Genomic DNA, 18,403 nt, shown 5'->3' on the forward strand with positions numbered 1-18,403 from the left:
TTTAATGTTGGCGGAGTAAAAATAAAACAATGAAACATAACTGTGTTTATCTGCTTTAGAAGTTTATTTTTGTGCTGTATCTCTTTAAGCCAAATGAATACAGTATTTTTTGCCTCCTTACCTAAAACTTTGACATCATATTTGACCTCTCTCTCCCCTGCGATGCTTGTGGCCACACAAATGTAGCTTCCTGAGTCTGAGACGGTGGCTGATAGGATTTCTATTTTCCTCCCCTGGTCGAGCACATGGACACTTTCCCCATCCCGCACAGGGACTCCATCTTTCAGCCAGGTGAGTGAAGGTGGAGGATGCCCTGCCGCCTCACACTCCAGGATTAGAGGTTTAGCAAGGACCACTTTCCTCTCAGTGGGCCCTTTATTCCCTCCTGCAATGGTAGGAGGCACTGTGGGAAATCATGGGAAGAAAGAAAAAAATATACCTGTAAAATCTCTGTGGACTTCTCTGTTTGATAGTTATCTCATTTATTTCTAATGCTCAAGGCTATCATCAGTCAACATCATATAAAATTGCTTTATGCATGAAATCTTCGACTCCATTTAATTCTCTTCAAAAATGTTTTTATTATATTGTCTGCCAAATATTCACAGCTGCTTAAAATCATTCTTGGCTGCAGCAAAATTCCTTATGCTTCCTAAGTAAACCCACATTCCCTAAAGCTCCAGTAGAAATAATAATAAGCTTCAGAGCTGAACAACAGAGAGATCACAAAGACAGTGAGAGTCTTACATTCAAAGAATTTGTCTTTTAGTCTAGATTTTCACAACCACTAAGGTAAGGTAAGTTTCTTAAAGTTTTAGGTAGTCCAATTCAGGTGTTAGATAATGTACCCTTTTGCATTTATATTACTGTCATATAGTTCTGTAATGCATTCTTAACTGTCATGTACAAATTCTCTGTCATATCTATGTTTATGTATTTAGCAGATGCCTCTACCACTAACACCATATTTTATTCTATTTACTTTATTTACCGTAAGTAAAACTGTTGCATCTTACACCCTTCCCTTATTGTACATACTTATATATATTTTTTAACATTTTAATTTTCTCTTTGCACTGTTTTGGTGGCTTTAAATCTCGCTGTACCATGTACAATGACAAATAAAGGCATTCTGATTCTGATTCTGATCTTCAGTCTGACGCTCTCCCAACTGAGCTACTTCGGCCATATACATACATACATTTCTATGCATGTCTGGAGTATGTTGGAGTATATGACATTGAAATAATAAAATTCCATATCTTGTTGACAACACATGTATAATAATATTGTGATTTGTGAAAATCTGATATATTGACAGCTGTGGTCTGAAACATCTTAAACTGTGCTGCTGCGTATCTTTGCAATGATGCGCTCATAATACTTATTTTCAGTTGGACTTTTTGTGTTGAAAAAAAAAGGCTAAAGAATAATAAAAAAAATAAATAAATAAAAGCTGACACATTACATATTGAAAACAAAACTGTTCATCTGATGTTTAACAAATGTTAGATATCAAACTCACGATAGACGTCCAGCTCATAGCTCTTTTCAGCGCTCCCAGCCACACTGGTCACCTTGCAGGTGTACTGACCGGCATCAGATGCCTGCGCCCGAGGGATCTTGAGGTAGTGGCCTCGTTCTACATACTGAGCCTTTCGACTAGACAGGATGGCCTCTCCTTTTTGGTACCAGGTGATGGTGGGGAGTGGCACCCCACGTGCTTCGCACTCCAGTGTTACCATCGTGTCCAGCAGTGCTGTCACCTCTGTTGTTAAGTTTCCTCCTTTAATGGAGGGGGGCACTGAAACAACATTGCAAATAAAAAGAGCAGGCAGTTAAAAGTATGCTTTGCACATATTACCTTAACTGCTTAACTTGTGCCCAAATACTCACTCACCATAGACACTAAGGTTGAAGTCCTTGAACTGTTTTCCAGCTGCATTCATTACACTACACTGGTAGCGGGCCTGGTCGCCAAGACGAGCACTTTTTATCCTCAAAACCTGACCCCTGTCAGTGACCTCTAGATTGTGGTCACCAAGAAACACAAGCCTGGAAAAAAATAAGTGTGAGACAGATTGGAATTATTGAACAAAGAATGTTTAGTTTTTATTTAATGTCTTCATATATGAAAACACTTACTTTCTGTCCTTGTACCACTGGATTGTGGGAAAGGGCGATCCTTGCACTTTGCACTCTAGAGTGACCTCTTGTTTGAGTATCGCTGAAACATCTTGGGGAGAGCTGGAACCTAAAATTGTCGGTGGGACTGGGGGAAAGAGATTTGCTTTGTCATACATTGAATGCCATACATCTAAGAAGCTGCAACTAGTTATGCTAATAAGAAACAGGTCAGTAAAATGACTGCGTATAAAAAGAGCACCTTAGAAAAGCAGAGTCTCTCAGAAGTATAAATGGACTAAGGTTTAGCAATCTGAGAAAAGAAACTGTCTCCAAATTGTGTAGCAATTTCAGCATGAAACGATTTGGAATGTTCCATCATCTACAGTCCATAATAGAATTGTAAAAATCCAGATAATGTGGAGGCTTCTCTGACCACAAGGAATACGGCCGAAAGTCAGTATTGGATGCCCGTGATCTTTGAGTCTTCAGGTGACACTGCCTTAAAAGTTTGCATGATCTTGTCATGGATATTACTGCATGGGCTCAGGAAGACTTCCAAAAAATCCTTGTCTGTGAACACAGTTCACCATGCCATCCAAAAGTTGTAGATGTTATCTGTAATGTCTTCTTTCTTTTGGTGTGTTTCAGATCTTATGCAGCAGATTTATAAAATCTATGTATTTACATATTTTGGAGCAGAGTATGAAGCAATAATTTATTATAATAACCTGTTTTGATCTCTCTGTGTATCAGTGAGATAACTGCTCACTGTCTTTACTCACCAACTACATCCAAGAAAAAGTCTTTTTCTGTGCTGCCTGCAATGTTGATGGCTTTACAGCTGTAGCTGCCCGCATCTGTGGTTTCTGCTTTCAGTAGTCTCAGTGTTTTTCCCATATCAAGAATCTGGATGCTGTTACTGGTAGCTACCTGTTAATCAATACAAATACTTTAGTCAAACACAACACCATAACTGAAAGTTAAGGAAATGCTGCCTGACAGTAATTATTGGACAAACTCTAAGACATCAAGATATTGGTATCTAAACCGAAAACGTTTGCAAGATTTAGAAACAGAGCAATTGTCCACACAAAGATTTATCTAGATCATGTGAAAAGCATTAAAAAAATGTGTCAAGCATTCAATTGTATCTTAGAGCCAAAAACATTCGGACAGCCAATCATCTCAATTTAGATTATCCATCATTAGGAGATTAAGCTACATGCTCGGATTTTCCCAACAGCGTCTGGCAGGAAAAATTAACGCAGCAGCCAAAACAGCAAAAGACAGCCAACTAAATAGGATGTTACAGCAAAGTGAAGCATCAGTTAATCATTTTCATGCTGTCATTTGAGCTTGGTGGGTGCTGGAACCAAGGCTGGTCTGGCTGGTCTTGACTGCACACATTTATACATAATGGATAAACACTAAAGTTTAAAGTCTGCTTTCTTGGATGGCACACCCTACAATCAGAGCTTGTTTAGTTTTCACGAGGGCTTTCATCAACAAATGGAAGGAGAGGGCATTGTAATTTCTCTTTTCTTTTAAACATGTGAAAACAGTGTGATAATTGGGCTGAGTTACTTACTGACTCGGAATGAGTATTTCATTTATGTATTTACTTTTGAGAAAAACAGCATCTTAACATTTTATACAAACACAAAAATGAAATAGAAACTGTATTAGCAGCTTTTTCAGTTCAGTGACATTACACGTACAGGAGACCCATCTTTGTACCAGGTGATGACAGGGGTTGGAGTTCCTGTGATGTCGCACACCAAGCTGGTGGGCTGGCTCAGGACCACTGACAGGTTGCCTGACATGTCACTGTCATGGAAATCTGGGGGCACTGTGGAGGCATCACAGGTGATCAATATATGATAAAGATGTGTGAGAAAGTAATGCTGTACCAAAGAGGCACTGATTTGTCAGCAAAAGAGTTAATAAAAAGATCAATCACCATTGACTTTGAGTTGGTACTTTCTCTCAGTGGACCCAGCATCATTGGCAGCAGTACAAACATACTCCCCATTGTCCAGAGGTGAAACAGCGGCAAGAATCAGCAGTGTACCATCCTCAAGGATAGACACACCAGGCTCATTACCCGTCAGTTCCTGGCCGTTACGCAACCAACGAATCACTGGCTTAGGAAGGCCTAAAATAAAGATGAGGACAGGAGGCATCATTTATACAACAATTTAGGATCAATTCTCATCTTCACTATAACTTATCTGAGAGAATACATTTAATTAGTAGCCTAAAATACCTTAGCTTTGACATGGATATAATCTTAAAAAAAAACTACATTTGACATAAGTGACTCCCCTGCTAGTTATGTCGATGTATTGCTGCTTCGAGCTCATCAAATCACCATTGGTGAAATTCACATTAAAATGTAAATTATCAATTAATTAAAAAATTATCATCTACTATCACTGTGATCTCATCGACCAAAACAAAAAAAGAAGAAATGAAAAACAAAGTAATTACGTAAATATAAGCTTTTATGTTTTTATTTGTGGTTTTTCCAGAATCTAAATTTGGCATTTTATGAATGGAAATCACATGGTTAGTGCCATAAGATCCATTTGATTAGATTTTTTTTTTTTGTAAGTTACAAATTTGGTTCCTACAATGAACTGATTGTAAGAATAATGACAATCTTAAGTAAAATCTAACATCTTTTAAATTAGGCCAAAAGATACAATTGAAGGAAAGCCAAACAATTATTTTAACCAATTATTGTAACCAAGAAAAGCTGGATTGCACTTGATTGCTTAAAGCACAACATCATTGCTGCACTTTGTCTTACTAGATGTTTGTTTCAAACAAATGTAAGTTCCAAGATTATGGCAGGATCAATAATTTCTTCAGTGACACCGAAAGGCAGGAGAGGAAAGTCCAGCACCTTTAGCAGGGCAGGGGAAGGCGATGCGCTGGTTTGCAACTCTCTCCTGCAGAGGGCTGTTGAAGGGAGGCTCCAGTATTTCAACAACAGGGGGCACTGAATAAAAAGGAAAAAAATCATGCAAACATATGGAATCAAGGACAAAAGCAGACTTCAAATACAAACCTCGACACGCTACGAGGCATATGCAAGAATTTTAGAAAACCTCTTTAAAAAATTGCACAGCAATGTATCGGTTGTAATTCAAACTGAAAGTACAGAACAGTAAGTCTGATGTTAACATTAAGATGTTTGTCACTGACATTCACTACTGACACCTACAGAGAATAGATGAGTTGTTAGGGTCCCTATCACATAGATAACAATACACTCAGTAGTGTAGTGATTCAATTGCTGGCTGTCTGGACCTTTACTTCACATAATTGTGTTGCTCTCTTTCCCCATGTTTGTGTTAATGTATATCTGGTGTCACAGGTTAAAAAACAAAATGAACAGAACTCATAACATATCGCACAGGTGTAATGAACTCAGTACACATCTGAAGCAAACCTTGGACTTGAAGATTAACTTGAGCCTCGTCTCTGCCTGCAGTGTTGGTGGCTGTGCAAGTGTACGGTCCCTCATCATCCAGTCCCACAGTCCTCAGGACCAGGCTGCCGTCAGGTGACACCGGATAACTTTTCCCTTCCTTAGTCCAGGTAAGTGTCGGCTCTGGGACCCCTCTCACCACACAGGGCAGCTCCACTGGATGACCCACCTGTACCTTCATTACTTTGGGACCAGGCTGAATTCTAGGAGGCACTGCAGAAGGGATGACAACATATTCTAGGAGTAGAATTCGTAGTTTTAAAAAACGGATGCCACAAACGGCTTATTCAGCAACCCAATTTGATCAAAATCTATGCATTTCACATCATGTGATCTTCTGATAACATGTAAAATTATTACACGTATAGAGTAGATTTAGAAATAAAAATTCTGAAATAATATATTATGATATCATTGTTTACTCTTTATTAAGGCCTTTTAAACTTACCCAAAACACTCAGCTCAGTCAATAGAGTCACGTTACCAGCAATATTAGAGGCAACACAAACGTATAGCCCACTGTCTGAAACTCTGGTCTCCAAGATCTTCATAGATCCAGAGGGAAGCTGGGTATGCCTGGGAGGGATAAATACACATACTTATTGTGCATACACAAAATCAGACAGCAATTAAACTTACATGTGGAAGATTGGGTAACAATTAGGCCTGCCAATGCTGCCAAATAGAGAAAAGCACACTCACTCACATACTAATCATTTCCTCTCATTGACTTATTCGGTTATTACTGTAAACATATGCTGCAGTAATTGTTACCAATTCACCATCAACCATAATTACAGGTACTGTGGCAGGCACACAATAAATACAACAGATCACAGAGAAAAGTATGATCACTCAGTCATCTTAGAAAACCACAGACTATACCCTGAGGTCATGAAAAAATGACAGACACAAAGCGCAGTCAACACAGAGGTTTTTTTAGTCTGTTTAAATTACAAAACTAATCGTTAAAAGGGCTTGCTCCATTACTTGTTACGATTGGTGGACTAAAGATTGCTTTGTAAAAATGTTCTGCCTGGAAATTCAGCTGGAACACAATCAAGTTTGTTTTCTTCTTTTGCCCATAATAACAATAATTTGCTTGATCAAAAAATGTCGCTGCCTTTGAACCGGCAGGTGTGCTAAAATATTCAAATATCCACTTATTTAAATACACAGAATTTACAGGCAGCTTTGGTTTTTCTTTGATCATAACTCGGTTCTGCCATCACAACTTCAAAACAACTTGAGGCCGTTTTTTGTCTAATCATTTTTTTATTTATTTAATAGTCTTTTCATAAGACTCTAAACATGAAAAGATATTTTTCCATTATTTCCTGACATTAGATAATTCAGCTGCTCAGTTTGACAGTTTGAGGTCTCCTCTCTCATATTCTTTTGTTTCATTATGCAGCAAATATTTTCAGAGAGAAAAGTCTGCCCCATTCAGCCCATGGCTTTTAAAAAGAAAAATGTATGAAGCCGTGCTGTGTATAACATGCACAGTGTGGTTTGGCATTGTCTTGCTGAAATAAACTAAATCTTTGTTTTTACTTTTCTTTTTTCTTTGTATGAATAAGCTTTAACTTTTATTTCTGGATGCAGATAACCTGTGATCTCTGATAATGGTTTTCAGAGGCATTCTTGAGCCCATGCGTGTTTTTCCACAACATAGAATCATGTGTTTTTAATGCGGCTTTGCCTGTAGTTTTTGTAATATTCTCAGAAATAGGAAAAGAAGAAGAAAATTAAATGAACATACACAGTGTACAAGATCAACCTCAGCTCTGTGCATGTGTTCAGTATTATTTGTGTTTTACCTGGGAGAGAAAGGGGAGATGAGCTGCTTCTCTTTTGCCCAGCTAATGGTGGGAGGTGGGACACTGTGGACATCACATGGCAAAACAGTTTCCTCACCCTCAATCACTGACATCTTCACTGGTTCTGTTGAGCCACCAGCATTGGGCCTAGGTCGGACTGGGCAGGCAAGCAGAGACACAGATTTAATTGAATTCCAAGTCATTTCTTTTGGAATATGTTTAAATCTGTGATCTTCATCTTGTTGTTTTATGATGTAGTTCTGCTGTTTGCAACCTCAAAGATGCAAGTTTTAAAAAAAAAATGCACAAAAGGAATTGTATGAGGTCATGAGCTATTACATGACAACACAAGCAGATGGTATTTTATTGTAGCTGGTGATTTCAACTGTGTAAAAACAGACCTAGATTAGAGACTATGTCTCTAATAAATTACAAAACTAAGCGTTACGTCAGCTTGTGTTGTGTAATAACAAATAAATTGTATCTTAAATCTTGAATGAACACATTCTATCACAAAACACATGCTGTCCATTACGAACATAAAACCCGGCTGTTATAGTGAGGGATGCAAAGATTATCAAGCAGAATAATTTATCGGTAAAAGTATTCAAAAATAGTGAACAAAATATCTTTCTTACATTTAAAGTGAACACAAACTGCAGGTCTTGGTCATTTACAGCATGTGTTGAAAAACGCGTGCTCCTTTGGAACATATTTTAAACTTGTTTAACCGATGTCTCAGTTTCAGTGATAACTTGTTGAAGTGACATGCAACATTTTACCCTTTTAGTTCTCTAAAGATTCCATTCAGTGTGTAACTGATGAGAGGTTTACCATATACTGTGAGCTGAACCTTTCTGGATGCATAGCCAGCAGCATTGGTAGCTGTGCAGACAAATTCTCCAGTCTCGTTTCCAGAAGGAGAAGTGATGAGAAGGCTGCCATCAGAATCCAAAGAGAAGGCAGGACCACCCAAGTTCAGCAGCACCCCACCCTAAAAAGCAAGTTACACCAGGGAAAGGGCAGCGGCCATAATTTATTTAATTTAATCAGCTTTATTAGCACTTGACATGATGCCCGGGAGGGCTTAAATTATAGTCTGATTTTCATCCATGCTTTTAAATAAAATGATGAGAATGACACATTAATATTTTTCAATCAAACAAGCAAAACACAAACCAAATGGTAAGTTAATGCAGGATTGTGTCATAGCTGGCCTGTCGTTTTGGCTCTGATGTGACTAATCTGACCTGACTGATGGTAAAAAGAGCAGCAAAGAAATCAGAGAGAAAAAGAGAGAATCACATCTGCAGAGCTAGTGCAGAATTTAGCAGGGTCTTGTTTCATATATCCCTGTTGCCCTGTTCACTTTAACAGCAAAGCTTTTACAACTCCAACAAAGTTGTGTAGAAAACTGAAGATGGAGGAACTGCCCACAAATGTACAATGGATTATAGTTAGCATTAACATACAGAAGTCCACATTTAAAGAGTGAGCACAGTGCATATAACAGATTTTGATGATGAAGCACTTCAGCTACACACAATGTATTCCTGAGAATACATGTGGGCCTTTTTCCATTCAAGTGTCATTGTGTTGTCAGAGCCCCTGAATGGAGTGATCGCTGCGCTGAAAGGACATACCAGTCCTTACCCTTGATACAAAGCAAAGGAACCTGTTCCCCTGTAGCTCAAAATGATGAATACTCAAATTAACTCTCTAAAACAGAGCACAAAACCACAAGCTACTGAGCAACATTCAGTTAAAATGCATCCATGGAACAGAAAAATAAATAAGGAACTGTGTAAATACGCATGAGTTTATGTTTCAGGATGTCATAAGTAAGAGGAATTTTAATGTTGCTTTTGATCACAGAACTTTCCAAATATAGCATGTTGTGAAGTCTCATCAGGGAAAATTATGTCAAAACCTGCAAAATAACATTGATTTGTGTCATTTCTCTGTATTTTTTTCCTTTTATTTCTTGGGGAGTGAAAGCAAACATACATTCTTTGATTGGAAAGAGTGTATGTTTGTTTTCTTTTTTATAAACAAAGACATAACGCTCATACAGACCTTGGTCCAGGTGATGTCCGGGCTTGGTATTCCACTAGCAAGGCAAGGCAGAGATATGGGTGTTCCTTCAGTTGTGCTAAATACTTGAGGGCCATGCTGAATAGTAGGAATCCCTGTGGACACAAGGACAAAATATGTTATATGTTCAGTGTGTTTTTGTGTCTCTATAAAGTATTTACAGAATAAACTGGATGGATCATGTAGACTGTATCTACAGTGTGTTTGGCTGTCTCTGTAACAGTGCCACCACTTATATCTTGTGTGACTGAGCTCCACCTGGAAAAAGTGTGTATCCAGTTGAACTTACTGTATTCAACACATATATTCCACTTATTTTACGCTTCCCTTTACTGTCCTATTTTTGTTTTGTTATGATGCAAGAAGATCTGTGAAAAAGATCAGCTTTTAGAAGCTCATAGCTTCTTCTCAGAAATTAAAACGTGATTTAAATAAAAAAGAAAGTCACTGATTCTCGTCTTGTCCTGATCCTCATAGTGTTTGTTTGTTTTGTACTAAATACATGGTGAAAATTAAAATTATCTTGAAAATGATACTAATATAAGAATATTAACATGTCTGACACATTTGTCTTAAGATCCTGTAGAGTCAGTGGAAATATTCAATTTCCCCAAATCTTTTTGCATATGTATATGTAGACTTATGCATGTATGTGTGCTGGTTACAATACCATAGACATTGACGGTGGTTGTTTGGTTGGTGGCCCCCACAACATTCTCAGCCAAACAGGTGTAGTCGCCCACATCTTCCAGCCCAACTCTCTCAATATGTAGACTGCCATCCTTCCTCACTGTTATATATGGGTCTGAGGTCACCTAGGGATTGTGGTTCGAAGAGGTTTAAATAAATCCTAAGTGTATTATATGCAACAGGTAGAAACAACGGATTTCTCCTCTCTGTGTTCTCACCAGGCCGTAGTTGTGTAGCCACTGCCTCTTAGGCAGTGGATTCCCAGCCAGCAGCAGACAGGGAAGAGTTAGCTGCTGGTCTTCGATTACATTGAGCACAGCTGGATTCATTGCAATGACCGGTGAAACTGTGGATTATACAAAGTTTATGTAAATAACCAAAGAATCTGAGAGAACAAGAAATTATTAAAAAACTATTAAGTCCATTCATATCAACAGATGGAAAATCTGAATGGTCTTGGAAACTGTAAGGAGAACTAAAAACACACAACGACGAAGTGTTTATTATAATGTATATAATAATGTATATAATTCTTGCACTCTTGCTCATATCTTTGAGTTGTAATATTCTGTCACAAAATGCAGGAAATGAGATAAGCAATTCAAGTCTGGTGTTGACAAGGTAAAAAATATGTGTAGCTTTTTTAAACATTTAAATCTTCTTAGACAAAATAACAGACTATTGTCAAAACGTTTTCACCACTTTTTGACCGATGTCAAAGGCAGCACTTTTGAGTGTGTCTGACAGTGTAATGTCGTTGCTACAAACTCAAAATCAAAATCTGTCAACATACTCCGTTCTCCTTTCAGATATGCATATTTATACCCAATGCATACAAAAATACACACACACACAAAATAAAATGCTACATAGCATTTGAATTGTCTGAATTGTTCGTAGAGACAACGGTGATGCCATCTTTGGGAGATGTGACAGATAACAGGATGTTGTTGAGCGGAATTTGACAACCACCCTGACTGGCCTGAGAACACAGTCTCTGACACACAATTGCTTGTTTTTATGCTGCTTTATGCTGTTCTTTTAAATGCCTTGTCTTTATGTAAAGCACATTGAGTTGCCTGTGGTATGAAATGCGCTATATAAATAAAGATGCCTTGCCTTGCCTTGCCTTGCCTTGCAAGCAGTAGATTCCCTCCCAGTACTGTCCAAATAAAACTACTGTACATGTGCTTCTGCACTGGGTATGTGTATCCTCTGAAGGAACGTTGTCAGTAGGCAAAAGGGGCGGGGGGGGGGAGCATGTCCTCTGGGTGGGTCTGTACTTTCTAACCTTTGGCCCACATTTAAGAAATAAGTGTGTTAACACTGCAGAGATGAGGTGACACTGAAATGGTGGTTAACAAGACACATGTGTTCCCCACACAGCCACAGAAGCATGCTAATGAAGTCACACTCACATGTAAAGACTGAAACAGAAACACACATGCACAAAGATACAGACAGATGTAGGCACTCAAAGGTCCTGCATCTTGTTTTTAAAAAAACGCATCGAGCATGAAAAGAAGACAACTTTATTAGAAAAAATGTGATAGAGAGCGATCATTCACTACTGTGATGAAAGGGGTTTCCACCTTGAAATAAAAAGGCATTTGAAGAGACAGAATGCTTGGCTGTCAAAATTCTAAATCTTGTTGTGTGAAAAGCGTTTTTTAGGTATTTTCTGAAGAAAAGTTATTATTAAATCCTAATCTACCAGGAGCCCCAAAAAGCCCAATGCCTGCCTTTTTGGGAGCATAACTGAGGGTAGCTTTTATTTGCAAATTTAGGGAAAATTTGGGGATATTTTTTAATCCCTATTTTCCCTTGGTTTTTCTGTGGGTGCAACAAAAATCTTTGAAATCAGAGCTCAGATTCAGCAAGGATGCCATGACTGGTAACTCTATAATATCATAATAACAATAAAAATTGTAGGGCAGTTTACCAATCAATCAATAAAAACCAAATCAGAAAAATCAAGTAAAATAAGGAAAGGGGCTTTGGCTGCAAATGAAGCAAGTAAAAGTCTTCTGCCAGAAGATCTCACTTTACATGCAGGGACATATTTTACTAAAGGGTCAGACAAATAAGAAGGTAAAAGGCTACTCATTCAAAATCAAATTCATTCAAATTCAAAAAACTATTTTTTTTAATTTGGGGTAATTAAGGAGGCATGTAGAGCAGACATACAATACAAGACATTCAATGTCAAATAAAATGAGAATAATATAATTCTTACCTAGTAACATTAAAAGCCAGTGGTAAGATCTTAAAATCAATTCTAAAACATATGGAGTGCATGAATGTGCCACCTTTCCTTGTCTTGTTTCTGGATTCTGAACAATCTGGAGCCATTTGATGAATTTCTAACCTGCTGCATGTTATAGCGCAGGACTAATGTTCCTTGCAAATTAAAAGTGCTTCTATTTGCATCTGACAGGCTCTCATTTTTTATCAGAAAAGGCAGAAGAATGGGGCTATACTGCAGGGCAGGAATAAGTTGCTTTCTAAATCAAACTGTGGTTTTCTGAGCTGTGGCAGCAAAATGTTGAGCCAAACTTCTCACATTTCCTACCTTTTTACACCAAAAATATTGTATTTAAACTGTGGGTGAATCCACTAAAACAAGGTGATTAACTCCTTTCCCATCAGCAGTTGTTGCAGCTGTCTTGCAGATGGGTAAAATTGACCCCCCTCTCCTTTTTTAATTCCTATGAGTTGTAGCTGTCACTTTCAGAGCTTCAACGTGAGACGTTATGGTCAATTATTTTGGTGTTTTTGTAAAGAAAATGTGAGCCGCCACTTCTTGTAACCGCAAATGCAGCACGCTCCTTGAAAATGAATGAGTACAGCACCCAGCTGTACTCATTCATTTTCAAGGAGCGTGCTATCTATGCCAAACAAAGTGAGAGTCAGTTTACACATGTGACTGTTCTGAGTCATTTGACCTGCAATTGAAAGCCAATCAAACACTTTTCTATCACACTACTGTTTTTTTGACCAGTGTAAAAATGGCTATAAACAAACTCTGGGGGGCTGGGGCATGCTGAAGATGTGGTTATTTTTTTCACAATTAGTTGCAAATACTTCTGTCCCTACACCGAAGCTTTCAAGTTGGCACATTTTACTGAGATGACGATTGTAAATCAGTCAAAAGAAGAAACTTTACATTCATTGCTGGCCATGGCATTCTCACTAATTATTGGAAAGAGTTGTGTGCCTATCAGTTCTAAATAGAAGGCAGAATGGTCCCAGAATGAAAAGTTCTGGATTTTTCTTAAAGACCCTATTTCTTGTTCTTTGGGAATAAAAAAAACAAACAAACAATAGATGAATTGAGAAAAACAGATATTTCATGAGCTCCTCTTACCAAGTCCAGTCACAGTGATGCTGGCCTGAATTTGGACCCTCCCAAAGGGGTTTTGGGCCTCACAGATATACGCCGCCTCATCCTCTACCCATAGATCTGACAGAAAAGCAAAGTAAAGTGTGTACCAAGGAACTTTGCCTTTCATGTATATGTGTATAATTGACAAATAAACTTACTGATTATATGTAGATCTCCCCTCCTCTGTGATATACTGCCATGTTTGCGTGGCCTGTTGAAAAGAGGGGAACCATCCTTTCTCCGCCATGTGACCTGTGGCTCAGGGTATCCTTGGGCGTGACACGTAAGGGTCACGTTGGAGCCGATGTCCACTGCCATATCTGATGGTTCTCGAGTAAATTTGGGTGCAGCTACAGTGGTCAGGGTTGAAAATGAGCAGTGATAAAGATGAGATATTATAAGCAACTGTGCATGGTAACATATGTTGTACATATCAAAGGTCTATTAGGAGCCAAAAACAGAACAAAATTAATTGGAAGGTTAAATAGCCAAGTGTTGAAAAACATGTGGCACATTTGGTGACCATACTTTGCATGTTGACATATTTTGTAACTGCCTAAAAACATGTTTTGGGAAAATGTCAAAGAAGAAAGGGAGAAAATTCTGGAAACAGACATCCCCATGGATCCACCAATGTTCTTACTAAGACTTAAATTGGTGCAAAATGAACATACTTTCATACTAAATTCCCATGACGTCCCCTTTCAAGGAGACAGACACATAGACACATTGGTGTCTACCGGAGCTAGGAACTTAATGCTAGGTTGTTTGTATGAATATAATGTTCAGATAGTAGAATAGATAATAGATAATCTATGCTCATCAATGTGTAAAGTGATGCCAAAAAAGGTTTCTCTGTTTGTTGTAGTCAGTTAATAGTTTTAAATCTGTTTTACATTCTACAAACGATCAAGTTGTCGTTCATGTTCGGTTTAAGTTGTTCTTTACCTTCTGTTTCTTAAAACAGTATATATATGCAAATACAATATTCACACAAGATTTCCAAACCTTTAGTCGGCATTGCTATTTGTGTCACATTTGAAACACGGGTGTGTATGAGCTTGTATAGCTAACCATTTGTCCTAATGAATACACCTCTGTGTAACCTTCTGATGAAAGCCAGACTCATTTTGGTCTTGGTCTGGCAGAGGCATAATTCATGAACCACACAAAACAAGCCTTTATATCATCCCACAAAGCCATCACATACTAATATACTTGATGTTGTGAGCCATAAAAAGACAATTCCTTCATGGTTTAGCCAGTTAAGACTTGGAGCACCCTCTGTAGATGGGCACTGATATACATTTATGCTGCATAAAGTTTTAACGGTTTAAGGCTTCAAACAAAGTGTTGCCAAGATTCACTCCTTGCACCTAAGCTTTCTATCTGCTTAAAAGACATCCATCATCAGTTCTGTGTATGGCCCCAGAACTATGCTTGAAATCTATGATTGATTTCACAGATGTGATGAGGTCTAAACCAGAGGCTATAACATAGACCTGCAGTCCCGATATACCTCTGAGTGAGCTTCTTCTTAACAACTTTATGCTCCAATGTACTATCTTAAAGAAAGTTTGTCACTATCTAAAAAAATAACCAACATTTTTGTTTTTTAAGCTAGATAGGCGTCTAATTGAATTGAAACTGAATGTTGAAAAATAATAATCAATCACATAAAACACATTTTATGGCTCTGACAGAAGCAGACTAAATTCTCAAGACAGCCTGGGTGGAGCGCAGATTCATTTTGTAAAACTGCTTGAACAGCCTGCAACACCCTTGAAACTAGAGAAGTAAGCAATAATGTGATAGTGGTTTTATAGCATTAACCAAACGTTCCAATCGTACCTCCAACGTTGAGAGTGATCTTCCCTGACGAGGAGCCAGCAGCATTGACAGCCACACAGGTGTAATCTCCAGCATCAACATTCTGGGTTTGCTTGATGGTAAGTGACCCTCCAAATCTGTCCACCTCCAAGACGGATGAGGACTGCAGCTGAACATCACCTTATGATTAGAGCAAATATAACAGGGGTTATAAAAAAATAATTAGGTTGTTTTGACAAATAATCAAAACAACTAAAATCATCAGAATGTTTTCATATAATTACTTTTCCTTTTGCAATTTAAGTGGTTTGTGTTCTACCTGAACAACTATTTTTTTGTTTTCTAAATATGTGTTATGAGTTTTGATGGTCTGCTACCTTTGTACCACCAGATATCAGGCTGGGGGATTCCAGATGCTGAGCAGGCCATCACAGTGGTTTCTCCAATACCAGTGAGAATCTCACTTACTGTTACTGTCACGATAGGAGATTCTAGGAGAGAAGCACGAGATAGACAAAAGCTCAGCATAACAGAGACAACAAAGGCTAAGTCTAAATGTTCTATTTATTGACTGTGTGGCACTCACCAAGATAGGTTAGGATGGAGGTCATCGTGTCTGTACCAGCCTGGTTGCTGGCCAAGCAGCCATACACTCCTCCATCCTTCCTCTCCATGTTTGTTACAACCAGAGTTCCATCAGGAGTCATCCTGTGTCTGAAAATGTTGTAAGATACGCAGTTCAGCATTATTCTGGGTTTTCTGTGTCATCAAAGAGTGTGTATTTGAGGGTGGTAGAAAGGAGTGGTGATAGTGAGGGTTGAAGAATTACTGGCCCGACTTAACAAGAAGTCTTAAACTCTTTTTAGCCACAAATCACTCTGTGTTTAAATCCCGCCTGTCCATGTAAACAATGCAAAAAATGTAAGTCCCAGTATAGTGCGGTTTGAAATTTCAATTGAAGCTTTTCATTCGCTCTATAGTGCACCACAAACTGTCAAATGGTACACAGCCAGGAGCTCACAGAGAGTGCTAATGCTAGCTGCTGCTAGCTGCACCCCAGATTGCTCATGCATATATCTCTGTTTAAATGCATGGCGTATAAGTGTTAAGCACAGCTGCATTCAAGTGTTGTCCGAGATGCATAAGTAGCTGGCTACCATGTACCCACAAGTAAGTCCTCTATAGAGTGAACACCATATGATGAGTGACTGATGGAATGGACAGTTTGAGGACAGTCTGTCTCTTTATGGTAGGCTTTTTAGCTAAGCGTAATGAAAATCTGAGAGTTCGCTCACATGTACACACCTGTTTCTGTGTTATTAACTTGCAAGAAACAACTTTTAAATCACGCCATGTCAATACACTTTAAGCTATTTGTCTTATTTCATGCTAGTGAGTCTCCATAGCAAGGAGATTAAATACCACCACTGAGAATACAATTTGATGGCTTTTGCTCAATCGGTGGAGAGCTCATCTATCAACTTAAAGATAAACTGATTCCAACTTCTCCAGATGTTTTTTTTTATGTGAAGTTCTGAAATAATTCACACGCCCTTCGGGACTTGAAGCATGACCAGTTACGTGATAACACCCATCAGCATCAATTTAGAGAAACCATTTGTGTTTTACTTAAAAATTTGAAAAATAAAAAAACCTCTCAAATGCCTGAAATACTATTTTAATATATAGAAAAGTGTTCAGGTGAAAGCAAATGAATCCACCTTCTGGATGACATAATGAACATGTCATTGTGGGTCCAGACCAGGCGGGGAGGAGGATAGCCACTGGCCGAGCACCTGATCCGTACATCATCTCCCATCATAAAGGTCTGATTCCGTGGCTCCACTGACACCTTGGGCTCCGCTGGAGGAAGAGCAACAAAATAACAACAAGTCCCCTGATTATTCATCCAGTCACAATCAAATCAAACTCACTCTCTAAAGACAGGTCAGTGATTACATTGTGTCAGTGGAAGATTCAGTGACACATCAAGTAAGGTCATTTGTGAAATTGAAATTAGTCATGTATTAAAACTCTGAGATTTAAGATAAGTAAAATGAAAGTCTTGAAAAAATTTATTACCAAACAATACACAATGGTTCATCCATAACTCTGGATGAATTAAGTTTCAGTTACAAGACAAAAAAGTATTTAAACTTTTATTGAGGAATGATGGCTGTAACAACCACTGCATTCACAGTATGTTTTTAACCTTGTTTCCTCTTTATTGGTGAAAAAGGAGGGCATGTCGATTCAACGGATTCATGAAATATAAACTCATATCTTTAAGAGTGTCTTTTTCAAAAAGCACAAAATTCAAATTTTTATCCATATAAGATGGTTGTGAGTAATCTAATTAAAGGGATTTCTTTTTTTATTTTGGGCACAGAAAGGAAACTTGTTCCTCCTTCTTCACCATCTTTAACCTAATATCTGAAAGTCTCAACAGGTCGAATCAAAGAATGTGCTGATGTGATCGAAGTTCAGCAGTGAAAAGTCCAAAAAAGTACAGTAGGTGTGAAGGAATGAAGGAATGTGAAGCGTTATGTACAGGTGTTCCAACTTCAATCATGAGAGACGTCACATTTTGAAAGATATACAGCGCATTTACCAGATGCTGCCAATAAATTAACAGGCACTACTCTTGATATATTACAACCCTGTCTTAAAAAAAATTTGAAATGCCTCAGCTTTCCATCGTATGGATCTTAAAGTTAGTGTCACCTCAGGCTAAGCGGTGCAGATTGTACAACCAGGATAAGGTCAAACAATATGCTGCCAGAGCTACTTTAAAGCTTAACTTAACTGTTTTTACAGTTAAACCAGGTTTTCTCATCCCTTGCAACGCTTCTCACAAGGTCCTTCAGCCCGGAGGCGGGAGAGACACCTCTGAGTTCAGATACAAAGAGGTTTCTAAGAGGGTAGATGCATTCTTCTAGCCTGACTCAGCAGCAGTCTTAA

The 18,403-nt window shown here is 38.3% G+C and overlaps 1 protein-coding gene across 1 annotated transcript in view; it reads right to left on the reverse strand.

The window, feature by feature from the left end:
* Window positions 1–18,403, reverse strand: part of hmcn1 (hemicentin 1) — an 86,968-nt gene that overhangs the window by 36,081 nt on the left and 32,484 nt on the right. Inside the window, exons 12-32 of the mRNA XM_075485760.1 lie at window positions 17,164–17,305; window positions 16,029–16,156; window positions 15,820–15,933; window positions 15,464–15,622; window positions 13,771–13,962; window positions 13,595–13,690; window positions 10,446–10,573; window positions 10,208–10,352; window positions 9,520–9,632; window positions 8,278–8,437; window positions 7,444–7,600; window positions 6,072–6,199; window positions 5,585–5,836; window positions 5,036–5,131; window positions 4,088–4,282; window positions 3,846–3,976; window positions 2,910–3,057; window positions 2,146–2,272; window positions 1,901–2,055; window positions 1,526–1,804; window positions 122–403 (exon numbers count right to left, since the gene is read on the reverse strand). Coding sequence (XP_075341875.1) covers window positions 122–403; window positions 1,526–1,804; window positions 1,901–2,055; window positions 2,146–2,272; window positions 2,910–3,057; window positions 3,846–3,976; window positions 4,088–4,282; window positions 5,036–5,131; window positions 5,585–5,836; window positions 6,072–6,199; window positions 7,444–7,600; window positions 8,278–8,437; window positions 9,520–9,632; window positions 10,208–10,352; window positions 10,446–10,573; window positions 13,595–13,690; window positions 13,771–13,962; window positions 15,464–15,622; window positions 15,820–15,933; window positions 16,029–16,156; window positions 17,164–17,305 — 3,327 coding nt within the window. The remainder of the gene's footprint in view (window positions 1–121; window positions 404–1,525; window positions 1,805–1,900; window positions 2,056–2,145; window positions 2,273–2,909; window positions 3,058–3,845; window positions 3,977–4,087; window positions 4,283–5,035; window positions 5,132–5,584; window positions 5,837–6,071; window positions 6,200–7,443; window positions 7,601–8,277; window positions 8,438–9,519; window positions 9,633–10,207; window positions 10,353–10,445; window positions 10,574–13,594; window positions 13,691–13,770; window positions 13,963–15,463; window positions 15,623–15,819; window positions 15,934–16,028; window positions 16,157–17,163; window positions 17,306–18,403) is intronic.

This window comes from Odontesthes bonariensis, chromosome 15, assembly GCF_027942865.1.
Source record: "Odontesthes bonariensis isolate fOdoBon6 chromosome 15, fOdoBon6.hap1, whole genome shotgun sequence".
Classification (NCBI taxonomy): domain Eukaryota; kingdom Metazoa; phylum Chordata; class Actinopteri; order Atheriniformes; family Atherinopsidae; genus Odontesthes; species Odontesthes bonariensis.